Below are 27303 nucleotides of genomic sequence, written 5' to 3' on the forward strand. Positions count from 1 at the left end.
ACCCAGTGCTTGCATAAATAAATAAATAAATAAATAAACAAATAAATAAATCTTTAAAAAAAAAAGTTAACTTAGAATGGTTTAAAGACTTGAATGTAAAACTTGAAATTATAAAATATATATAAAAATACTCCATGCCATCAGCTTCAGTGATATCTTTGGGGACTGGACTCCAATAATAAGGGAAACAAAACCAAAAATAAACATGTGAGACTAAGTCAAGCTAAAAGTCTCCTTCATAGCAAAAGTAACTATCATAAAAACATAAAGACTCTCTACTGAATGGGAGAAAATAATTTACAATATACATCCAACAAGAGACTAATATCCAAGCTCTGCTAAGAACTCACACAACTCAACAACGATAACAACCCACTCAAAAAATGGGTAGAAGAGTTAAGTGAATACATCTCCAAAGAAGACATACAAATGGCCAATGGGCACATGGAAAAATACTCATTTTTGCCTAACAAAGGAAAATGCAAATCAAAACTACAAGATATCGTCTCACAATGTCTGTTGTGAACAATTCCAGGAATCACGTAAGTGCTGAAACAAAGAAATAGGGGAGATGATGGAAAAGCATCTGAATCTTACTGAAGCGTGGGATAAGATCTTCAAGGAGATGAGTGAGACTCATATAGGTAAGTAGGGGTGTTCAAGACCCTACTTAAAGGGAACGTGTAAAGGCACAGAAGTGAGAGGCACTTCACAAATCCCGGAGAGCCTGGCATTGTGGATTGAGAGAATGAGTGGTCATTTTGGGGAGTTATTACTGATTGCTCAATTTTTATTTAGAACTCTGTTTTTCTCAAAGTTATTTTTCCTTGACATTTAATAGAGATTAGAAAAGATTAGAGGACTAGGGCTGTCATTCCTAACAAAGATTTTTACTTTTCTTTCCATTAGTAACTTTTAATAATACCCAATGAAAACATATCTACATTTCACCTCCATTGTCCAAATTTCCATACTTTCTTACAAATAAGAAATATAATGAATATGGAAAGAACTGAGGACTACAGAGGAACACAAAGAACATTGCTGAAATCTGGATTTGGCTTTCTGAATGGGAGAAAGGTTGTTGTTAAAATATGAAATTGTTAACATTTTCAAATTCCAAACACTCTAGTGAGTTGCTGAAATCTCCAAGTCAGACACAAAAGGAGGCAATTTTATTCTGAAATTATACAAAGTATTAGGGGCAAAATCATAAATTTCAAGCAAAACCATGCTGTTTTTTGTCTCCGGGTTACAAGCCAGTATTATTTAGTCCTCACTATGTGGTCAGATCACCTGGGAGCTACTAAATCAGCACTTACATTTGTAAACAGGACTCCTGGTGGTTCATGTTCACATTCAAGTTTTAGAAGCATGAATTTTAAGATATTTATTAGATTTTTAAATTTTTATGAAGAAATAGAGATATCCATAAATAAAATCATGACCATAGTTTATGTTAAAAGAAGAAATTTATCAAAATATTGCACATGTTAAAATTATTTTAGAAAGGAAAAAAAATTGCATATAATTACCAACCTTTTTAAATATGCATTTAATTTTTACCTAAAAGCATGCAAGGGACAAATGTGAAAATTGTATTAAGGATCTCTCAATGTCACTTCATTATCTTTCACTCATTCTGATTCTATATTTTTAATGACTTTTAATAAAAGAAATTTTATTGTATCAGTCATCCAAGAAAGTTTTAGATCAGTAACATTAAGCCCTGAGTTCTTTGACCTAAGTCATAAGTATTTAGGTACATTTTAAACTTAAACACAACTTTAAGTTGTTGGGAATTTAATCATGATATACTAATATTCTGTGTGACTTTTGTAATGAATCATTCCCTATCTTAAATAAAATTTTAATAAATGAAAGTTAGAAATTATTTATTATTCATAAGACCTATGTCCTCTTCCTAATTATTACCCTGTGTATTCAAAAATTTAATATTAGGATTATTATATAATCAGTCTATTTTTTGGACTATTATGATTTTGCCATCACACCTCACATCAATGTCTGGGACTAGTTCATGAATAGTTCTAGCTAGTTCATGAATAATTCTTATTCATTTCTCTATTGGCATTAATCTGATGCAGGGGTCAGGAAACTTTTGTAAAGGGCCAGATGTAAATATTTTAAGTTCTGTGACCCATATAATCTCTCTCTTACTGAGACAACTCTGCCTTTGTAGTGCAACAGAAACCATAGCAGATACATAAACGAGTGTTGAATGGATTCCAGTAAAACTTTAGTTATGCACTGAAATTTCAATCTAATAATACTTTTTCTTTTGATTGCATTAACCACTTTAAAATGTAAACGCCATCCTTAATTCATGGACTTACAAAACAACCAGCAGGCCATTGTTTACTGACATCTAATATAAAACATTGAAAATATGAATGTAAATTGTTGGTGGTGCCCTATTGAGTTTAGATTAAATCAGAATCTGATGAAGTTTCTGGTTTCTAAACTATGACATTGTTGCTATATTTTTTTGTTGATTTGAGAAGAAAACTAGAGACTGGAAAATAGGAATGGGAACAGGAGAATTAAAAATCATTGCAACTCTATTATATGCTAATCTCTGTGTTCAGCATTTAATATATTTTATCTTGTTTGAACTTCACCATCTGATGAGATGGGTAGCACACTGTCATTTTACAGTAGTTGGGTAGTAGAGGAAGTCATTTCAAATATAGAGGTGTGAAATGCCAACGTAGTTGGAGGTTAAAAACAGGCACATGGAAGATCACTTTTGAATTCCTGGTGGATGTGACATTGTCTTTCATTTCACGTCCCTGCATAATCTTTTATCCTCCCCTTTTAAATTTTTAGCCCTTACAGAGTAATAAAAATGAGTTGGTTCACATTTTTTTGTTGTTGTTGTTAATTAACTGTCCTGTTTTTTTCACAAATTTTCAAAGACTAAATTCATTGTTGGTCACCTGGCAATTCTGAGTCCCCAAGAAAAATTTCCAAAGCAGTTTCCAATTTCCACGGTTGTACTTGGCAATGTGCTATAATAAAAGACAAAGGAGGTGGCTGATAAAGGTTGTGTCTTTCATACTTCATTGCCTTTTGTATTTTTTCAAAGCAGATTACAGCCACATAGCTGTTTAGATGATTTGCAAATATCTGGTCACAGTGTTTGAGCTAGATAATAATTACTGTAAAGATGGTGTGGTGAGTATTTCATTAATACAACCATGCACCTTATACAGATGTTCTTTGTACGGTGAAAATGTTGAGAAACTTAATCCACAGCTTCCTTCGTAATTCTTCAGACTTATAGCTTAATAAGTGCTTAATTTTTAGGCATTTCAATTGTGCTTTATTAGGAATCCCTTATAGCCAAAAGAGCTAAGGTAATTCTTAGCTTAAGATGATGACGTTAATACAGGAAATTTGAACAAAAGTGTAGAGTAAGTATAATAACAATGATATGATAAAATATACCTAAGAAGATTTTGTCTTTGAGTTGGCATTTTCTACATTGCACACCATGTGTAGGGAAAACAAAGAGTAAGAGAATGTGTGAAGAAATTGCTCACAATTGAAATCAGCAATATTAAAACTGTTCAACTCTGATTCAGGAAATGGAAAATATGACTTTGTATTTGGAAGATCAAACTCAAATATATGTTTCTCATAGCCTTAAGTTTATTTTGGGAAAAGACATAAGAAATGTTCAATTCTTCATAATGTTAAATTATGTGATGAAATGAAAAACGAGGAAATGCAAGCAGATGATTTGTGAAAGTATTGACTTCTGTAATTCACAGGATACATCATATTCTGAAATGTAGCATATTTCTGGGGACCACCTATTTATGAAATATCTTTTGAAGGTACCCATAGCCATAGATTGCTGAAATAGCATATATTTGGGGAGCAATAATTTTAAGTCTAACTTTTCTTTCCTACGTGTATACTTCAGGCTGATCTAAGTTGTCCTAAGATTTTTAAACTCAGCTGACTTATTTCACGAGAACTGTCCAGGCAGGATGCAGAAAGCAAGCTCATGAACTGCAATACTTGCTTTTGATGATTATCCTGGGCCCCTTTTTGTTTTATCTTCCTTCTGCTTCTCTCATTCTCTTGTGCTTAATTCCCACATGTCAGTGCTTTCTCCCTCAGAGTGTTCATTACAGGATTACCTGACACAGTTTTTCTCTGTCTCATTTCCCAGGTGCTAACTCTTCTTCTTAGGATTAGCTTTGGTTTCAGCTGTAGCCTATTTATTCTCCACAAGGAAGAATCCTGTTCACTTAAAAAGCCATGTTTGTTGAATTCCACTATCCCTAACCTTTCCACAGAACCTGTGTTCATGGTTCTTAGCATCTGCCTATCAGTCTCCTTCATAGATGAGAGTTCAGAACAAGAGTTAATTGAAAGGCAGTCAAGAAAGTGGGATTGGTGGTAGATTTAAAGGCAAAATTGCAGCTCTGGTAAGGACAAGTGCATATGTAGTTGAGTATTTCTAGAAGTAATTATCCTTTTCATCTCTCTTATTTTGCCTCTGTTAAGGTAATTTTCCTCATTTCACCTTTTTCAGTTGAAGCTTAACTCATTTTTCAGAATACCATCAAAGTGAGTGAAGTGATATTTTTGTGAGATTTCATTTTTTAAGAGCGAATCTATTAATCTACCTGACTTGACTCTGTCCAAGACCATGACACCTCATTCTTTTGCAAAGCCGTAGTAGTTTAAATTATTAAAAAGTCACTTGGCTCATTGCCTGCCTAGTACAATGTTCTGTGAAGCTGACATCAAGGTGAGGTTCCTCCTGACATCAAGGAGAAAGAGATTTATTTAGAGTGATTGCTTCAAAATGCACTTTAAATAAACATACAAACTGGTCAAATACAGATAACCCTAAACATCAGAATATCTTATCACTCAAAGAACCATTTATAATATTTAAGAACCATAACTTGGACTATGAGAACTTCATTGCATTGCTTGTTATAGGATGCCTTGAAATGCATCAGATGACTCCTGCACTGAAATATTGTTCCCATTCATATTCCTTTAGATTTGGCATTTCTGATGTCTGGCTTTTATACTCTTTAACTCACTTTGGAGATTCTTGTTCTTGATTTTTTGTTTGCTTTTTAGAATACTTTCATCACTTCACTTGCTTGCTCTGCTTCTGTGTGGTTTCCAGGTTGCTGCTGGTTGCCCTGTCAAATGTGTTTTTTTTTTTTTCTAGTTTATGTATTTTCCCCCTCTAGTCTTCTATGTTGCACAATAATCGCAGCACTGCGTTGGGGTTTCTTAGGAACTTCTGCTCTTTCTGTTTATTCTTCTTACAACTTCTTCCTTCTTCTATACTTAGCTGCCTTCTCCCATAATTTTAAGTTCAACTCATGTCTTGTCCTCCACAGAAAACCTTTCCTGAGAAACAAGCTCTTCTTTACCAGTCCTTAATTTGCTTTAGATATATCATCTTGGCTGAAATACCTGGCAATTAATCATGTGCTACTTTTTAAACTAACTTGTGTTTCTCCCTAACTTGATTGTAAGTTCATATAGGTAAGGAACTAAAGGCTTTGCTCCACAAAGTCCTAAATTATTGGACCTGTGTAATTTCTTAGCAGACTGCTTTTTCTAATGAAAATAAATGTTCTCTCTGTACTACATTAGGTCAGCTACAATTAGCTAAAAATGTGCTTCTTAGTATAAAAAATATATAACTCATCTTACTTATTTGATAATAATATCGTTAATGATCCGTTAAAACTTAAAAGCATGTAATGTCATTTTAGGACATTGGTTATTTAGTTTAAAAAGATTATATTATCAGTTTGATTTTGGTTTTATACTTTATAAAGATTGGAATGTGGTCATGACAAAGAAACAAGGTAGAATGGTGAGAAAGCAAACCTATACTCAAGAGAGAGTAGAAGTGACAGGGAATGAAAAAGAAAGAAGTCTGCTTGGGCAATATTACTAAATAACTTTAGAAATTTAGTAAGTAACATAAATAGAAACAGTTAAATCATATGCCTGATTTTTTCTAAGAAGTTATACTTACCAGAAAGCAATTTTTGGTCCTGAGATACAAAAAAATAAGATAATTTACTACAAACTTAAGGTAACAGTGCATGCAAAAGCAAACTAAGTTATCTAAAGGCAGGTGATTTCCAGACAATATGTTATTCAATGAGTTTCTTATTTCTACTATGAAGATACCACAAATGTAGTGACAGAACATGCCACAAATTTATTATCTTATAGTTCTGAATGTCAGAGATCTAAAGTTGCTCAAAACCCACTGTGTTGCCTTTCCTAGCTTCCTGGAGATGCCTGCATTCCTTGCCTTGTAGCCACATGTCTGTCTGACCTCTGTTTCCATTGTCATATCTCCGTCTCTGACTCTGACTGTCCTGCCTTTTTTATAATGGGCCCTGTGATTAAATTGGACAACAAGATCATCTCCCCATCTCAAGACCATGACTTTACTCACATCATCTACTTTTCATTTGCCACATAAGTTAACATATTCATAGGCTTCAGTGATTAGCACATGGGCATCTCTAGGGTGACACTATTCTGGTACCATAAGTACTAAGGATATTAGGACCATACAACACTAAGTACATGGAAATGAATAACATAAAAATGTTTTAACTCTTGTGTGTCAGAGAACATGTCATTCGTTGTTATCATACAAGGTGGAATTAATATCTTTTCCAAGTAAATTTATATTGAAAATTTTTACAAGCCCAAAATTTTCTAATGAGTTATTTTGTATTTATGTTACTTCTTTTTGCACATGCTTATTCAAAAATGTTCAGTTATTCATTGTTTCTTGAATGTGCTATGTTCATTCAGATCCCACAAACTTTTGTAAAAGGCAAATGCTGCTTATATTTTAAAAATTGGCAGGTGTGTTGCAGTAACTTACACCTGTAGGGTATGATCCTATACCTCTAAATTATACACAGTGTTGTAAATCACCGTTACCTCTATAGAACTTGATTTTTAATTCTGTAAATAGGGGCCCTGTATTTAAAGACAGATCTAGAATTTCTTTATCCTGGGAATGTTTGATATCATTTTCTAATGAGGTGGTGATAATCTTTCAACAAAAAATGTTGTAGTGATATTTAAGGGGCATTTTTTACAAATAATATAAATAAACACCATGTATTTACTATGTAAATACAGACACAATCTTTTCTACCAGTATATTTGGGAGAGATTAGGTAAATATTCATGAAATTTAAATTTTTAGAAATTGGAAAATGAGTGTAGATTAGATGAGTTGGGAAATTTGTCTGAAGGTTACTGTTTTAAATTGAACCATAAGGATACACTGGATGGATGAAATGACACCATGGACCAATGTATAGAGTTAATTAAAAAAGAATAGTATGGGGCCTCCCCGGTGGCGCAGTGGTTGAGCGCTGGGTTGCGAAGCTGCCCGCGGCCTCTGGGGCGCCGGTTCGATCCCCGGCTGCTCCCCGGCCACCGGAGGAGGGTCCCACATGGCGCGCAGACCTCTCCTGCCGCCCGCTGCTCCCCTCAGCAGTGTACTTCGGTCCTTCTGCCTGCTCTGCTCCCTGCTCTGGCTCTGGTGAATTCTCTCACCCTCCTGCGTTTCTGACTGTACCCAGTGCATGTATAAACAAAAACAAACAAACAAATAAATAAATAAAACATGCCTCTATAAAAAAAAAAAAAAAAAAAAAAAAAAAAGAATAGTATGATGAGAAAACCAGAGCTGGAGTTGTATGATACTGCAGGTTCTATTTTGGAGAATTGGAGAGACACAGTGAGATCAGATTAAAAGGCTCAGTAAGGCCCAAAAATACACATATTTAGTTTTTATTTGTGTGTGTGTGAATGTGTGTGTGTGTATGTGTGTGTGTGTGTGTGTGTGTAAAAGAACTGGGATATAGGCCAGAGGTGCTGGAGGTGAGAGAATTCTCCAGAGACAGAGTGGGGAGTATAAAAGGTAGATTTACTGGAATACACTAGAATACACTGTTAAAGGTGAGACAGGAGAGGTCTGCCACACCATATGTGGATTAGCTCCTTGGCCTGGGGAGCCTACTCAGGCTGTAGTGGTAATAGGGCTAAGACTTAACCCCTAGGCCACCAGGGAGCCCAATAAACATCACATCTTTAAAATTCACCTAAGTATTAATATTGGTGGTATAGAAACCAAAGGATTTAATCAATGAAAACAAAAGGAAGTCTTACTCGAGAGGAAATATTTTTACTTCTTTTTAAGGGAGAATTTTTGATCAAGCAGAACTGTCAAGAATAAATCTATGGAGCTTAATCTATGGTTAGGAAAAAATAGAGGGGGAAAAAAAGGTCTTGATCCAATACTGTCAGTGTGGACAGATTCAGTTCATTTCTCCCATTGTGGTATATTCTGCCATCACAGTACAATTACTTGCCAGGTAATGAACTTATATGAATCCCTCTGCCCATGTAATACTTCACCTATTCCATCAGCTCATGTTCTCAGGAGCACTGGCTTGTCACCATAGTGTATTACAATCAAGAAGCTGTCCAACAGGCTTGTAGAAACATATCCTATTGATGTTAAGTCTAACGGGAGTTACAATTAGACAGAGAAACACTATCTTACCCAAAAAGGCATGTTTCTAGAAGAACAACTGGTTATGAAGGGGAGAGTTGAAACCCATGACTAATTTCTTGCTTCACTACTTTATACAACTGTATCTTGTGACTGATTTCCAAATTGGCCATGGTGGATTTGACTTCTTTTCCAAGGTATTGATGATGTGTAACATTACAACTTCACAGATAATTTTGCAAAATCAGGCTGTGACTAACAAAAGATGTAATATAAAGTGATAGAAAATAAATATAGTATGCTACTTAATGGTTCATAGCACTAAATATAACAGTTTGGGGGCTTTATTTAGATAAAATGTTTCTAGTTTAACCACCCCTTCACACTAAATTTCATTTACTGTGTGTATTTGACTTTGACCAAAAAGTAACTGCATTAGAAAGTTCTTTGGCTTATGAAACACAATTTGGAAAAAGATATACAGTTTTTATTTAAATGATGTAAATCTGAGTATAAGTTAGCACTTTGTAAAATTGAATCATAAATTTAAATAGTAATTTTAAAACATTTTTTGGACTTACTGTATGCCAATCACTGTTTAAAGTGCTTTACATCATTGAGTCCTTTGTTCACTGCAACAGTATGTGATATAGATAGCACTTATATGTCCTTCTCACAAATAACAAAACTAAAGTACTAGAAATCTGGGGATTCTCTGTGAATCAGTGGTAAAGGGAAATCTGTCCATTGGACAGAACTTGGAGTAGTATATTTTATTGTTGGTTTTGTATGACTTGAGAAATATCAAAAAGATCACACAGGTAGTCAGTAGCAAAGCCACAATTTCATAGCAGGAAAGGGGTTCCAGGATCCATTTATTTATCCTTTACTGCTATTTGACATACTGATTTTAGTCAGATAGTCCTATATCCTCACTGGTGATATGTCTGCCATGTTTTTTCCTGCCTCAACTGTTGCTCATATTCTTTCACTTTCGTGGCTTATTTTAATATTCTTTTCCTCCCTTTCATTTGTTAACCTCCATTCAATACCCATCTCAATTCTGACTCCTTTGCAAAACAAATCCTTTCTTTTCACTCTTAAAGCTCGTGGTTTTTGTATCTGATTACCAAGGATGCTGAGTGCATAACCTTTAACCGAAGAGATGAATGTAAGACCCCAGCATGGCACCTTTCTCAAAAGGGACCCACCAGCCACCTCATTGACATTGGACGCTGTACAACAGGGAGGCAACAGTAGTTTGTCCTGATTGAAATAGGGTTGTTTTCTGGATTAAATTTGCCTTCCTTGCTCTATTCTTTAATCTTATAATCTATGATACTATCATACAATTTGCCTAAATATACTTAGATTACCCATGATATATAGCACTATATATCCATAAGATGATTAGCACTATATTGTGCCAGAAATGACAGTTTTTTTCCTAAAAAAGATTATTAAATCAATCTGATTACTGTAACACTATAATCACTGTGAAACAAAAGGGTAAATCTATTTGATGATTTGATTTTAATGATAGATAAATATTAATATTGACATTCACTGATTTTTTTTTCCTTTTACAGTCAGTACTTTAATAGCTTTGCAAAAAAATAATTCATTTAACTTTTACAATAATTCTGTGAGGCAGACTTTATTATCCCCATTTTGTAGATGAATGATTTTGAGAATTAAGGAATTTATTTGTGTATATATAGCAAGGAAATAATGACTCTGAGAATTGTACCCAGTAGTTTAGCTTTACTTCTATAGCATAATTTTAAGTATCAAGATCAATAGAGCTTCACATAATGTGGTGCAACTGTTAGCTAAAGCTGTATGGGTAATCATTTTACAATGCATTAAGTATATGTAAACATTACACTGTACATAGTATATAGTGCACAACGCTATTAATTATATCTCAATAAAACTGGAAAAATCAATATAGCTAGAAGCAGAAGAAATACAATTACAATGAAAATTTGACTAGAGAAAGTAGAGAAAATCCACTCGAGCTTTGTTAAAAAGTATTTGGATTGTTCTTTTCAGAATTATAAGAAAATTGTCCTGTTTGAAATTAGAGTCTCTAACACTAGACTGCTAAAACAGGTCCTTGTATTTTGGGGCCCTAACTTAATATTCTGATTCAGTAGCCCTGAATTAATGAGGAGATATCTATATTTTAATTAATTTGTGGCATCTGTTTTTTTTTTTTTAAGATTGATTTATTTATGCATACACGAGCTGGATTACAGGCCAGAGTTGTGGAGGGTGAGAGGGTTCACCAGAGACAGAGTGGGGAACAGAATAGGCAGATTGACCAAAGTACACTGTTGAGGGGAATAAAGGGCGAGTCAGGAGAGGTCTGCTGTGCCATGTGGGTTGCTCCCTGGCTGGCCGGGGAATCGAACTCGTGCTGCAGAGGCTGCAGACAGCTTCATAGGTTGTGTCTTAACCCCTTGTGCCACCGAGGGTCTTTGAAATGCTGAGAAACACTGATTACCTGCTAGACTGCTGTATTAGTTTACTAAGCTGACATAGCAAATAATGTATACTGAATGACTCAAACAACAAAATTTTCTTTACCGTTCTAGAGACTGCAAGTCTGAGATCCAAGTGTTGGCAAATTTGTTTTCCCCTGAGTGCTCTCTCCTTTGTTTGCAGACAACTGCCTTTTCACTGAGTCCTCACATGGGGCTTTTTGTTGTCTGTCTGCTAATTGTTCGATGGATACCTGTTCATATTGGATTAGGACTAACCCTAATATTTTATTTAATTACCTCTTTGATGACCTTCTCTACAAGTGCAGACATATTCTGAAATACTGGGGTTAGGACTTTAACCAGTCATCAGAACAATTCAACCTATAAACCTAGCTATCCATATAGCCTACCTTTCTCAGAATAATCCCAGTTTATACCTGATGGGCTGGGATGATTTTTATTAGAGCCTCTTTCAAATTTCAAACGTGTTCCAGGTTGAACAATAAATGGTGCAGTCTCCTTAGTTAAAGATTATGAAATCACTTAAATAGAAGCACATGCAGTTCTGTTTATTTTTTTCTTTTGTCCCACTGCTTTTTGAGGACAGTTCTCACAATATAGAAAATATTGGAAGAGTGACATTTCAAAAGGCATATTTAAGGCAATCATGTCTTTCAAAGTGTTTTGCCATTGAAACTTAAAAACCCAGTGAAAGGAAATTAGAAAATAAAGTGCTTCCAGTAGATTTGACCATTTTTTACAAGTGCAATTTTTCTTAATTTTGTTACTTTGCATATTATTTTGTTATGGCCAGTGTGTAAAATATTAATCTATAAATTAAATCAGGATTTTAATGTTTTTGTTCAAGGCTGCTAAAAAAACATACTTGAAATATCATTTCTATTCAGTTTTCTATCAAAAAGAATACAGCAGATCACCTTTTGAAAGTTGTGATATGGCAACTTAATGTCAATTAAATTTTTTCCTACTTTCCTCATGTGTAAAATGTGAGTCACTATACCAGCTTCCCTAGAATTATAAAAATTATGAAGTTCACATAAAAACTAAGATCTTTTTGCCTCCACACCTAGTTCTTTCCTCTTCATTTTCCTCATTGACTCTCCTCCAACACTGTTCTATATTTTGTTTAGTGCTAGTTATTGGGATAGTGTCTTGAAGCAGAGACACTGTGTTGACTTTTTTTTTAATCCCTTGCATCCAGCAGAATGAGTGGTGGAAACATAGAAGTACATATTCATGGAGGAAAACTAAATTAATTCAAAAAATAGATTGTTGAAGTTGAGTTGATAAATGGAATTTGCTTCCATTTTCTTTTAGACAATTACATAACATAATTATATGAGAAATTATCCAAAGCCTTAAACATTTAGTAAAAACTTTCCTAACATGAGTAAACTACATACCCCATTCAAAAATGAAATGCTTAATTCAGAAATTGTCAATCATAGGAAAAAGAGGAAAACTTAGACAACATGTGAAAGAAAGAAAATGTGCAACTTTTCCTTCCTCATTTTCATTTGGTAGAGAGAAAACATGTTAAATGTTGGCACAAAAACTCCTTCACTTAGGTTTGTGTACATGCTAATATTTAAATGAAATATTAGTGGGAAAAATCAGCTTGATTTCATATTTCATTGTAGATTCCTTTGAAGATGGATACACATTAATACTTTAATATTACTCTGCACACTAATATACAAACCTGTTTCATTTAGTAGTAGAAAGTTATTAAGCAGTAAAAAAGTTATTTCTTGATTTTGTTAGGATCATTTAAAAGGAAGTATTAGAATTCATGGCATTATACATAAACATCTTCTAGATATTTACTTTGAAGCTATAAAAGAGGCACTTGCATGATTTCAAATTTGTATGACTTTGTTAGTATAAAACAACTCCTTTCTACTCCCTGCCCCCCCATGAATGTGGCTTTGGCCCAATATAATAAACTTGTACATTAAACTTTAGTTTCAATGAGTATAACTATTTTTGCCAGTTCTTTCCAAGGGTAGTTCCAGCAGTTTACTTAAAATTGAAATTCCTTTCAGCTGCAAGGCCTGAATTATGAATCTGGTTAGGCCTGTCATACTTGGAATCACCTGGAACATGAAATCTGAATGGCAATTAGAACTGATATAGTCTAAGAAGGGGACACTTATCGTATGAGGTTGCATTGCCCCACTTTACATGTCAAGAGTGTGAAGGCTCATTATAAAAAAGGAATGAAGGGCCAAAATTTATCTTAAATTTAAAAGTGTAATAACAGTTGAAACTTTCTTTTTCCCAACCCAAGATATTTATCTAAATTTGGGAGTGATTGACAGTATAGCATTTTGATAGTTTCAAATTAACATTGATTATGCCCAAACCAACCTAGTATTTTCAGTAACATTTAACTTTTCTATGCAACAAACATTCTATTCCAGAAATCTGTGCATTATAAGTTTTTCTAGAACTTTTGAATGTCAATGATGTTAGTTATCTTCTTGGGAGACATTTTCATGGATTATCTGGAGTTTAGCCTGATACCTACCCAAGTTTAGGTTTGAGTGAAATTCTATTACTATGACATATACTCAATCCTCAACAAATGCTGCTTATCTGTACTTTGGGTCTGAACAGACTCATTTATGAACAAAATCTTTTACTGTTTGTTTTTCCTTATTATTCTTTTCCATCCCTCTCTTGAGTAGAGCTCATCTGTCAGAAAATATTATGAAGTAAATAGAAAAACAAATTTTAGAACTTCCAGTCCTGGGTTAAACTCAATCACTTCCTGTGATGAGTCTTTTAAGGACTTTCTTGGTGATTCTAGCCAGCTTCAATAGGACGATTTCAAATCCATTGGAGACCAATAGCAGGGGAACTAAACTGTTTCCTTGGGAACTTAGAAAATTCTTTGAGATGTACAATTCTGTAAAGTTTTGCTCATGACTACAGACATTGCCATGCGTTTTTGTTCATTAAAACTGGACCAAAGATAAATGGACTCATGGAGATAATGGGAAATCTTTGGAATTAAACTAAGTGTAAGTATGTGCTATTTCATTTCTTTTTCCTCAAGTTTACTAAAATTAGAAATTAATTTTATTATTTTTTTGAAGATTTATTTTATTTATTCATACAAGCACTGGGTACAGTCAGAAGTGTGGGAGGGTGAGAGAATTCACCAGAGCCAGAGCAGGGAACAGAACAGGCAGACTGATGAAGTACACTGCTGAGGGGAGCAGTGGGCAGCAGGAGAGGTCTGCACGCCATGTGGGACCCTCACCTGGTGGCCGGGGATCGAACTGGCACTGCAGAGGCTGCAGGCAGCTTCGCAACCCAGCTCTCAACCGCTGCGCCGCCGGGGAGGCCCAGAAATTAATTTTAAATGCTAAGTGAGGAAGATAGGCAGCAGTACAGAGTGCTTCTGAGCCTGGGAATGGAAGTAAAACTTCTCAGCTCCTACTTCCAATTGCTGTACTGGTTAGTTGTGACTCCTATCAGGTTTTTTAACCTTTCTGTCCTGCAGGCTCCTGATATGTAATATTTTACTCCCACATCATAGAGTGAAAATGAGCAAATGAATTTATGTTTGTAAACTTGTGAGAGAAATTCTTGGCACCACATGTGCTATGTTAAATAAAATAAGTAAAACCTGAGAGGAAATTAAATATTTTTTTTTTTAAAAAGGAAATTTCTCTCCTAGCCCTAGCACTGACATAGCTTTTAACTTTGTTACTCTGATCTTTTCTACTACTGTTCCTGGCTCTATATACTTCTGTGCACACAAATCTGAATTATTATATACCACAGCTGGGATAGTCTGTCCATGTTTTATATTCACATCCTGCTCTTTTCTGCTTCTTCACTTATTATCGCAGGTCAAAAGTCTAGCCAGCCTTGAAAGTTTGGTTCCAATGTGGATTCCTTTTTCATTAATATCTAAATGTGAATGTTAATTTTTTCTCCTCTGAAATCAATCATAAAGCCTATTACTCTTTTATAGCATTTTAAGTGCTTCTGTCTTGCGTTGCGGCTCCTTGAATATGGCACCTCAAGACGCTAGTTGCATGGAGATGTACGAATCATTCTATATTCCATGCATTGAGCATATTTCTTTGCATGTCGTAAATGCTCAACAGATATTCATTGAAAGGATCAATGAGTGCTTGATTTAAGTACATTTTAACACTCATATATATGCATTTTTAATATCAAATATTCTGATAATACTTATTAAAGAACAAAAGCTCATGAGGTAAATCTAAGCAGTATGGCCTGATTTATAAAATAAAATATTCATCAGGTTACCTCCTATGTATCTGTCATCTTTATCTATTGTGAAAGAATTAGAAACTTCCTCAATGTTGGCAATATTTGTTTGCATATAGGATGCAGGTGATTTTAAATTTTCTTTACTTGTTTGATAAAGTTCTAATTTGTAAACTTGTAAGTTTAGGGTTTTGTTTTTGATAAAATTTAATCCTGCACATTACTTTCATAGTCATAAAAGTTTATTATTGCAACATAATGCCTATATAAATATAAAATAACTTTAGCATAGAAACAGAAGGAATGTGCTGTCATCTGTGAATAGTTTAAATATATTTTAACAACTTAAATAGATTTACCTTCTTACTCAACAGCATATTAATCTTAGACTCACTGGAGAGAAATAGCTTATAAGATAGTGTTCCTGGGCCTCCCCTGCTGGTGCAGGTGGTTGAGCATAGTGCTGTGAAGCCATTCGCAGCCTCTGCAGCATGGGTTCGATCCCGGCCGGCCAGCAAGGGTCCCACATGGTGCGGCAGACCTATCCTGTTGCACCCGCTGCTCCCCTCAGCAGTGTATTTTATCAGTCTGTCTGTTCTGTTCCCCACTCCGTCTCACCAGAGATATATGGCCTGTACCCACACATCTGGCCTGTACAGATAAATAAATGTATAAATAAATAAATAAATAAATAAATATATCTTGTATAAATAAATAAATAAATAAATAAATCTTTTTTAAAAAAGATAATGTTCCTCTCATATTCTAAGTACAATAACTAGTTTGTAAAAAAAAAAAAAAAAAAATCCAATGTTTAGTTCAGAAAAATAAAAAGGAATTTCCAGTAAGAAATTTTAAAGGAACTCTTGAGTCTTTTCAATACAGAACTTTTATTTATTTTATTGTATTTTGGATAGAAGATCTGGAGTGTATGCCAGAGATGTGGGGAGGTGAGAGGATTCACCAGAGACAGAATGGGGAGCAGGACAGGCAGATTTACTGAAAAACGCTGCTAAGGGGAACAGTGGGAGAGACAGGAGAGGTCTGCTGCGCCGTGTGGATCAGCTCTGTGTCCGAGTCAAACTCAAGTCATAGTGGCTAAAGGGCTGAGACTTTACCGATAGGGTACTTAGGTAGGCCTCCAGAACTTAGGATAAAATTTTCTTATGGTTTACTTGGTTGAGCTGAATTTGACTTTGCTGGTAAGTGATTTTCTCTAAAATATCCCTAACAAAGTTTGTTGAAAGAAAACACGTTAGAGATCTAATGAAAGAAATACTCCACAGAAAACAAAGGAGCTATTTGCTCAATGAGGAGTATCGCTTGATGTGTCATTTGACATTAAAAAGCAAGATAATTAGTCTTCATGGACTTGCTTTCTTTAGCTGAAATATCTCTCTAATGTAGTTATGAAAATACATTAGGCACATTTGAAATTCAAATGATATATAACCAACCACCACTAATTCAATACTCAGGTTATCAGTTGTTCACAGAATTACAAATTACAATAGCTGTATGCAACAGATGGATGAGTTAAATTTGTTCAACAGTCTTTCTGTATGTTCTAGGAAACTTGATTGTGAGAGATGTTTTGATATAGTACAGTAGGCCTCTGTGAGTTAACTGTGCAGTAATCAAAGGAAACATTTGTATTTGTTTAATGCAGAAAGTTGTTCTAAACTGAAAAACCTAATATTGTATTCTTTTTTATGCTATGGGAGGTTCAAAGAACCTTTCCAGTTGTTTGAAATTTCTGTGAATTTTTTCCCAACTTAAAATTTGGGAATAATTTAGAAAAATAAAAGAAACAGCATGTTTTTTTCTGAGAATTAGAAAGTTGTGATAAATCTTAAATTAATTTCATTGTTTTACTTCACTCACTTATGTTTCTGAGTCATCATGAGGTGGTTCTAGTAATGGTGAGATTATTGATGAACATCACCATTTATGATGGTTCCCCTCTTCTTAGTATCCACCACATTTCCCTTGGACTAAAGGCAAAAATATATGAAAATGAATATAAACATCTAGATCTATATACCTGCTTTTGAATTGATAATTTAAATCAGGCTTAATACTGGCTTCTAGACATCTTAAGTCTGACTCCTGAGGGGGAAATTTTACTTTTATTCATAGACAAAATTAAACATAGCTACTCCAAATGAATAAAGGTCTCATCAATTTCCAAATCTCTGCAAGGAAATTAAAATCTCTGACTGCCCATAGTATCATATACTGTTTAAGAATATTTCTACCAGACTAAGCTTCCTTCTTTTCATATAATATTTTCATTTGATATTTTAGACAGTTTAGCCAAGTTTGCTTTCCTTATAAGCAAAGACATTTGCTATTTATTGGTATCAAAAGTACTTTGATATAATTCAGAATTTGAACATGTTAAACTTTTTGTATTAGTTTTCTTTACAAACTTGATACTGAAATTTTGCAAAGTTTTATTTTCTAAATTGTAGCCAGTTTGATATCATTAGGTTGAATACTTTTTACCTTTTATGAGTTTCTGTTTATAAGGAGTTCTTACATTGTTTAAGATTATACTAGTTAAGAATGGTCACTGCAAGAAATTCAACCTAAAACATAAGCCTTATTTTTGCAGGAAGATTTAATAACTCATTTCACTCAACATATTCCAAAATTACAATTAAAATTTGAAATTATGCTAAATTGATTCTAAGACCTGGCCCTTCTTATCTCGCTCAGTCTAGCCTGTGTCACCAAAATTACAGGCAGTGCTAGTGAATCAGAGGTCTGGATCACAGAAAATAAGAGTGCTTAGTGAAATGGGCACTCCCATGACCAAGTAAGAAGGGTATATGGCAGCTGCAACAACATAAAACTAGTAGTCTACCTCCAGAATACCACAGGCTCTGCAGTATACAACACTAGCCTTCAGGAATGCAAAGTGTAGAGTGAGTAAGACAAAGCAGGGCAGGCTTCAGAAGGCCAAAGGGAAAGAAAAGAGTCATTGGGCATGAAAACAAAGGTTAAACAGATAAGAAAAAAGATGAGAGAAGCATTCAAGATTCAGCAACAGCAAGCCTAGCATCCTTGATGTGTAAGAATCAGAAGTCTAGCATCCCTGTACATACAACCAGTTCTTGCAAGAAAGTGAATAAATGAAAGGGTATCCTGGTACTTATGCATTAAGTGTTTAGTCCTTATCTTAATAGAATATAGAGTTTATAATGGGGAAAGCAAGCAAGCAGTTTTTGACTCAGGCTATTTCTGACTATACCATCTACCATTTTTAACCGCTCTAGGAGGCACAATGTGGTTTTTATCTTTTGAATGCTCTACATATGCCACATCCAACACATGTGGTCATCTCATTTTAATTTTATCCTTCTAATGATCTTTCTAAGAAACCCAGTATATATTAGTCATTATCCTGATTTTGAAGTCAAAGAAATGCAATTATGAAGATTTAATTACTTACCAAGATTATTTTAGTGAGGGGGAGGAATTGCATTCAAATTACACTGTGGTCTTTATATTAGCGACACATGTGCTTTCCTGTAGATTGCTAGATCTAATGTCACCCACTTATTGTTTAATCTCATTAAAATGGAGCACTGTATTGTCAAGACATAGTGCTAATGTCAGCTTTCCAATCCAAGGGGCTGGGCTACATTATCTTTGGATATTTTGAGTTATTAAAACATTTTAATAAGCCCTTTAAAAATAAATCCATTGATATAATAGAGTTCATACTCCTATTAATTATGGTTTATTGGACTGAGCTACATAATTGGCCTATAATTATAGGAAAAATGAAATTCCTTTAGAAAGCATGTTTTAAAAAGTTTTTTAAAATTACATTAACATTTATTTCTAATTATAAATAATGTCTATTCATTTGTACAAAATTAGGGAAAATATATTACAGGAAAAAATTCATATAAGCTTTCTAATTCAGGAAATTTTCATTTTTATATCCTTGCCAGTTATATAGTGAACTATGATCTTTTTGGTTAAATTGTAATTTTCAGCATAATATTTTAGATTTTTCACATTTTAATTCCTTTTTATGACCTATTCATGTACATATTCTTATTGTGTTTGTTAATCCCTCTCACCCATCTTCAAAGGATTCTTCCTCCTGTCTCAGCAACCAGCACAGTCCTACCACATATTCTAGCAGCGTTAATTCTGTAGTCATATTCTAGGGTTTGCTTTGAGTTAGTTTTGTTGATTCCTTGGCTTTATTTCTCTACATTCCACAGATGACTGAAATCACTTGGTAATTGTCTTTCTGAATTATTTCATTTAGCATAATCTCCTCTAGTTTCATCCATGTTGTCAAAAATGACACAAGAGTTCATCTTTTTTTTTATAGTTAAGTAGCATTCCATCATATCTATGTACCACATTTTTTTTTAAAAAAAAAGATTTATTTATTTATTTGTTTATACAAGCACTGGGTACAGTCAGGAGCACGGGAGGGTGAGAGAATTCACCAGAGTAAGAGCCGGGGCAGAGCAGGCAGACAGATGAAGTACACTGCTGAGGGGAGCAGCGGGCGGCAGGAGAGGGTGCCCGCCATGTGGGGCCCTCACCAGCAGCTGGCTGGGGATTGAACCGGCACTGCAGAGGCTGTGGACAGCTTCGCAGTTCAGCGCTCAACCGCTGTATATAGGGGAGGCCCTATATACCACATCTTAATCCAATCATCTGTCCTCGGGCCTGTAGGATGTTTCCATAGCTCAGATATTGTAAATAGTGCTGTAGTGAACATAGCACTGCATAGATCCCTGCGATTGAGTGGGGTTTTTTGGTGGTGTTCTTTGCTAGATTCCTTGGTGCAGCTATGCCAGGAAGGACAGGTCATTCCATGAGTTTTCTGAAGTCTGCCAAGGGCCTACCATGGGGAAGTTTGCTCCAAGACCTGCCCCTGAGATTGTGAGTTCTATGGAGTCCTACTGCTATTGGGACTGTATCCAGGACCTATTCCTGTCTCTCTGGGGCCCACAGGGCTGCTTACCATTTCTGCTCTGCTGCTCGTGGGGCCTGCTCAACTGCTGGGGCTCACCTCATCCCTCTGGGCTACCACTTCACCTGTTCCACTACTTGCTGGATCCCTCCTCCAGACATGACTCCTTTAGGAGTTACTGGCTTTGATCTGCTGCAATCTAACTTGAGTATGGAGGAGGACCGAGGTCAGTTCAGTGTCTTCTCTCTGCTGCCATCTTGCTGCTCTCCAAAGAGTTTAATTTTTTAAATGTCTTTATATAACTGACAGTTGCATTTATATATAGAATATATATAATTCAGGGTTATAAAGGTAGAAGATAAGAATTTCATATTTATTTACAGGTATGCATTTCTTACATATGCTGCTTCCTGGAAAACTTTTGTAAAGTCAGGGAATTTTTTTCTAAGAGAAGTTTAAAACTCAAAATTTATACTATGACAGAATTACATTGGAAAAGTCTATTTTTCAGAGTTTTGTTTGATAATTTTTATTGAATAAAGTGTCGCTTACATGAAAGTATTTTACCAAGCATTTGATCAGAATATCTGTTAGGGAAAAAAAAAGAAAATTAGTCTCTAGCTAAGAAACACTTTAGATAATGTTTTAAGAGGCTGTAAAGACTCACTCTAAGTTGATAATTTCATAAGATTTGGTATCTACTCTCTCCTATAAGGAAAAAAAAGAAAAATTCTCCCATACGGTATGTAAATTATGCAAAACTTGAATAATGACTGTCAAAAAAGATCATTTATTTCAGTGTCTATGTAGAGAACAAATTGAAGAATGGAAAGCTTTGCACCACCAGCCTGTGATATTGCTCAGCCTCTTGTCTCCTTTAATAGCCTACTATCACCACTGTGAGAACTGCAGAGAGATATCATGAAGGGGAATGAAAGGCAAACATCTAATCAGTTAGCGTTTATTAATGTCCAGGATATGCTGGGTTGATGCGCTTACACTGTGGTGACAGTTGCAATAAGTGACAGTTAAAAACGCCAGGGAGAAGGTTGCCCAAGTCTCAGTGTTCAGACAGCAGCAGAACTGGTCATGTGACAGTTTCACGTGTCTGATACAATGTGGTCACGAAAGGGTAAAACTCAGTTTCTCCTCAGTTATATTCCTCTTTGTCAGAAATGTATTGATATTGACAAGCAAGTCATACTTATTAAAAACCCTAATTTTCAGTGCAAATCGTGGACTAGGTGAGGGGGGTTCCTGACATGTTCCATGAGTAATATGTTATTCCACAGAGATAATGACATTAAAAGATTTGTATGTATATAGGGAAAGTGGGCGGTTTCCTTGATGAAGGGGGTGGGCTCTAGACATTAAAATGTAGCATTGAAGATGCCTAAGCATTTATTTGATGTGGTTCAAGAGAAGGCTATATTCTGAGGAAAGACCAGTGTGAGTCTCAAAATAGAGAACCGCATATAAAGTCCTCAAGATAATGTTGAACATCATCAGGCATGTATGTTCTTCACAGAAAGCAAAATGACTTTAGCCCGGTGAAGTACTTTGACTCATTAATGAGAATGAAATAAGATCTTTTGATTTTTTTAAATAGCTTATAATTAAAGAACCAAGGCCTTGATATCTTAATATCTCAAAAATCTCTTTGGATAATTATCAACAGACTGGGTTCCTCAAAGAAAACTTGTGCTTGATTGTAAATCATAACAGAACTTTTTAACTTTCATTTTGTATCACTCTTCTGAGAAAAGTCCTTCTATATGTTGTTTAGAATTAATGAGTAACCAGCTTTATATTATCATAATGTATCTTTTAACTTACATCGCTTTGTATATTTGTGAAAAGTATTTTGACATTTTATTTCATGTGGTGTTATCCATAGTGACTTCCTAAATTTTCTCTTGTTATTACAGCATTACATTTTGATTTCCATGAAGTTGAGACCAGGCTTAGGGACACTAGGCAAGTTTGAAAATGCCGCTCTTTTCTGAGCAGGCCAGAGAAGTGTTTTGTTTTGTTCTGTTTTGCTTTTTCCACTATAATAGGCAAGATAATGAATTTTAATTGTCTTAATGATCAATGTCAATCACTACATAATTGAGTTGAAGTTAGTGAATAGTAATAACCAAGAAAATGATCAAAAATCATATTAGCTATGCATAAATCCAATTCAAAAGCCAGCTCTTGTGGATTTTAAGGGTAATTTCTTGTATGCAAATGTCTTTTTTCTATTTACATCTGTCTTTGAAGGCAATTTCATATGTTACTTTCTTCTAAGAATTCTAAGGCACTACCTGCCATACACTAGGTAAATCTTCCCTTAAAATTTGCTCTCTCGAGGGGATAATTATGTAACACTTCTTTCTTCCTTTAGTTGGTTAAGGTTCAAATGAGAGAGAGTTCCATGTTTGTTCATATCTATCCTTATTATTACTACATAAGAAAACCTCAATTTTTTTAGCTGAGTACATGGCTTTTTAAAGTAATAACTACTATCCAGTTTCCCTCAACCAACTGTGTGTGACAGAACCTCCCTGGTGGCACAGGGGTTAAAGACAGCACTATCCAGCTGTCGTCAGCCACTGCAGCATGAGTTCACTCCCCAGCCAGCCAGGGAGCATCCCACATGGCGCAGCAGACCTCTCCTGACTCGCCCCCTGCTCCCCTCAGCAGTGCATTTCAGTCAATCTGCCTGTTTTGTTCCCCACTCTGTCTCTGATGAATCCTCTCACCCCCTGTACCTCTGGCTTACACCCCAGTTCTTGTATGCATAAATAAGTAAATATTTAAAAAAAAAAGCACTGCTGTGTGTGACAGTACATCTGCATTCTGTCAGTGGTTTATAAGCAGAAATATTCCTTCAAGAAAGAAGCCCAGGTTTCCCGTTTTCCTTCCTTCTGGCTGGAATGCAGATGTAATGACTAGAACTGAAACGTGAAAAGAACCTTCATTCTAGAACTTCAGGATACCTGTCCACCAGCTCTAGATTACTGATTTTTTTTTTCCTGAGAAGAAATATTTATCTTGCTTAAATTACTCTATTATTAGTTAAGGGTTGCGATAATAAAGTGTAGGCTGAGTAGTTTAAACAATAAAAAGACATTTTCTCACTATTCTGGAAGCCTGATATTTGTGTGTTCACCTAGTTCTTTTCTTCTGAAACTCTTCTCTTGACTTGGAGGTTTTCGTCTTCTCTCTATCTTCACATGGGTCTTTCTGCAGTGAAACTCAGTGTCCAAATTTCTTTCTTTCAATGGAGTTATAATTGACATATACTGTTACGTTAGCTTTAGGTGGCCAATACAATGATTCATTATCTATATATCTTGCAAATGGTTACCACAGTAAGTCTAGCTAATACTGATCATTGTACACAGTTATGATTTCTTGTGATGACAATTTTAAAATTTATTCTTAGCAACTTTTAAACTTGCAATGTAGTTTTAGTAACTATAGGCACCATAATTTCATTATACCCCATAAATCATTTCTTTTATAATGGGAAGTGTATACCTTTGGACCTAGTCAATATTTCACCCACCCTGCTCTGCCCTCTGGCAACCACCAGTCTGCTCTGTATCTATGAACTTGATTTTTCAAATTTCCTTTTTAAAAAAAAAGATTATTTATTTATGCATACAAGAACTGGGGTTTAGGCCAGAGGTGCGGAGGTTGAGAGCATTCACCAGAGACAGAGTGGGGAGCAGAACAGGCAGATCCACTGAAATACACTGTTGAGGGGAGCAGCAGGCGAAACAGGAGAGGTCTGCTGTGCTGTGTGGGTAGCTCCCTAGTCAGGGATCAAACTTATGTCACAGTGGCTGGCAATAGCTTGATAGCACTGAGACTTTAACCCCTGCACCACCGGGGAGACCCAAATTTCCTTTTCAAATAAGAACATCAGTCATATTGGGTTAGGACCCACCCACATGACCTTACTCACCTCAATTATGTTTGTAAAGGCCCATCTCCAAATATAATCATATTCTGATGTATCAGGGGACTTCAGCATATATATGGCAGTACACAACTTAGCCAATAATATACTCTCTTTTTTTAACTTGTAGTCAGATTTATTCTTAACTGATATAACATAGGAATATTCAACTGCTTTTATTACTGCTGGAAAATGTTATGATAAATTACCTGGCTTAGATGTGTAGCAAGAATAGCCTTCCTAAGACTTTTCTCCTGAGTTACATTGACTTCCCACTTGGTCTCAGGCACACGCCTTCCCTGACAGTGAAATGCTAAGCTTTTTTGAGGGCAGAGAGCAAACAGAAAGTGCGCTTCCTGTGTTCCTAGCGGGAGATCCAATCCAGACAGACTAAGCCATATGTGTGCAGTTGCTTCTCTCACACCCACCAAACAGATTACACAGTCACTCCCAACCTCTAAGGATAAGTGACGAGGAGGGAGGGACAAACCTGAGGTTTCTAATTAAAACTCATCACCTGGAAACATGAAGCAAGGGAATGTGACTTTTCTCCCAGTAGTAATGCTGAATAAATTTCCTTTCACTACCTGGTTCTCCTGATATTTTTTCCTATTATTTTGTATTTAATTTTCTATTAAGAGCTGATCATTTATTGTAAGCCAGAAATCTGGAGTTTCTGACATATAAATTTACCATGCTTAATATTAGTTAATTAGACTGTCTCTGGTACTAGTAACTTTCATCACGCACATTTGAAGTCTAATCTCTGGGACATTTAATAAAATTTGGAATACCTGAGGGTGGTATATTTTAGAAGTCAGTCAAAATAAATGGGAAAGAGAATAGCCGCTGGAAATGGCATGCTCTCAGGATTTATTTTTTTTGTTGTCATGGACATGGATTTGGTGAACAATGATCTATCTGTTGAATCAACCCTCTGCCTCTTTTGCAAATAGTTTTATTGGAGTCCATTGTTTATATAACATCTCTGAATGCATTGCACTAAAATAACAAAGCTGAGGCAAAATGAAAGAGATTGTGTTGCCCATAGAGCCTGAAACATTTACTGCATAGCTCTTCCTGAAAATAGATGCAGGTCTGGGCACTGAAGAGAGACATATGAAATGCTTGTGTTTTTAGTCGTTAATTTACCTATTTTCAATGCTAAATTATTGCTTATAATTCATTAGCTATAATTTAGTGATTCATAGAAAATTTTGATGGATTAATTCAGAAGTAAACTAATTCTACATTTTTCACACATTGTGGATTTGGTCTTTTTACGTGTTTTGCAATGTTTAGAAAATTTTGATGCCTCTTCATCTAATCTAAAAACCAGTATTCTAGTTAAGATAGAATTAGTTTTATTTCCAGTACCCTATTGAGAAATGGGTTGATAATATTTTATACCAGATTAGCATTGTAGCTAGTGACATTTTTCTCAGTGTATTAATAAGTAAAGATATTTATTCATTAACCTATCTGTTTTGTTAATATCAAATACAAGCTCATTCAGTTAACTGTTCTTTAAATATAATAAATTCATGCAATGGTTTTATTATCAAATGCAGCCTAACTCTCAGATTGCTCTTTTTAAAGTATTTGTCTACAAATAATCTAATTTTTCTAAATGTATGACTTAAAAATCTCCAAAGTAATTTAATCTGGATTACATAATTTTGTTTTCTATGAAATTAAAGTTCTTTAATTTTTCAAAGTCTTGTCAGAGTTCAATCAGTACTATTATACTAGTATTATCAGTAGTATTCCAAGAAGGTCATCATCTCTGCCCCTTCTGCCAATGCCCTCTTATTTGTGATGGTCATGAACCATGAGAAGTATGACAGCTCCTTCAAGATTGGCATCAATGCCTCCTACACCACCAACTGCTTTGCCTCCCACACCAAGGTCTTCCATGACAACTCTGGCATCGTGGAGGGTGTTAGACCACAGTCCATGCCATCACTGCCACCCGGATGACAATGGTCAGCCCCTCTGGGAATGATGGCCAGGGGGCTGCCAGAACATCATTCCTGCTTGTACTGGTGCTGCGAGTGCAGTGGGCAAGGTCATCCCTGAGATGAACAGAAAGCTGACTGGCAGACCTTCCATGACCTCCCCCCAGAGTGTTGACTGTGGATCTGACCTGCCACGTGGAGAAAGCTGCCAAATATGACGACATCTAGAAGGCGGTGAAGCAGAAAACACAGGGCCCCTTAAGGGCATCTTGGGGCTACACTGAAGACCAGATTGTCTCCTACAATTTTAACAGTGACACCCACTCCTCTACTTTCAATGCTGGGACTGGCATTGCCTTCAGTAACCACTTTGTTAGACTCCTTTCCTGGCATGGCAGTGAATTTGGCTACAGCAACAAGGTGATGGACACCCTGGTCTGCCTGGCCTCCAAGGAATCAGAGCCTCCTGGACCACCACCCCAGTAAGAGCACAGAGGGAGAGAGACTGTGGAGTCGATGTCACACTTGTCCAGATACACTGAAAATATCCTGACCTGTCACAGTTTCATCCCAGACCCCTGAAGAAGGGGAGCTCTGCCTTGTTATGTACTACAGTATACTGTACCCTAAATTAATTCATTAATTAATTCCAGCATGCCCCTCCCCAAAGACTATCAAACTCACTGCTTTATAGAGAGGAAACATTCTCAGTTACAGACATGAAATTCTGTCTCCCTGGAAAATATTTGTAGTGTTTCGTTGTAATTATAGTATGGCTATGGATTAAATATGATTTTAAATGTCATTTATATTTATCACAGTAGGATACAATTTATGGTCTAGCAATGACAGAAATACTTATGTTTATGCATATGAAAGATAATGTTAAACCTCTGAAATCAGAATCCTGGAGTGCTCCCAGAGTTTATTATCATCTTGAATTCAAACACTTACTATTTCTATTATTGTTGGTAGTTTTCCATAGTAACCATCACCTGAACACAATTTAATTACATTATGCAGCCATTTAAATTAAATTAATTTAATCCAGAATGAGCTTTTTAAAGTAGGATATTATACTGCAGTCTATCAATTACCACTTATTA

At 35.4% G+C, this 27303-nt stretch overlaps 1 protein-coding gene across 1 annotated transcript in view; it reads left to right on the forward strand.

Moving 5' to 3' along the window:
* The first annotated feature begins 581 nt into the window (after positions 1-581).
* Positions 582-27303, forward strand: part of MARCHF1 (membrane associated ring-CH-type finger 1) — a 308377-nt gene continuing 281655 nt past the window's right edge. The window contains exon 1 of the mRNA XM_037497089.2: positions 582-644. Within this exon, the coding sequence (XP_037352986.2) occupies positions 626-644 (19 nt within the window). The 5' untranslated portion in view covers positions 582-625. The remainder of the gene's footprint in view (positions 645-27303) is intronic.

Source organism: Talpa occidentalis, unplaced genomic scaffold, assembly GCF_014898055.3.
Source record: "Talpa occidentalis isolate TD23 unplaced genomic scaffold, MPIMG_talOcc4v2.1 talOcc4.8, whole genome shotgun sequence".
In the NCBI taxonomy this organism is placed as follows: Eukaryota; Metazoa; Chordata; class Mammalia; order Eulipotyphla; family Talpidae; genus Talpa; species Talpa occidentalis.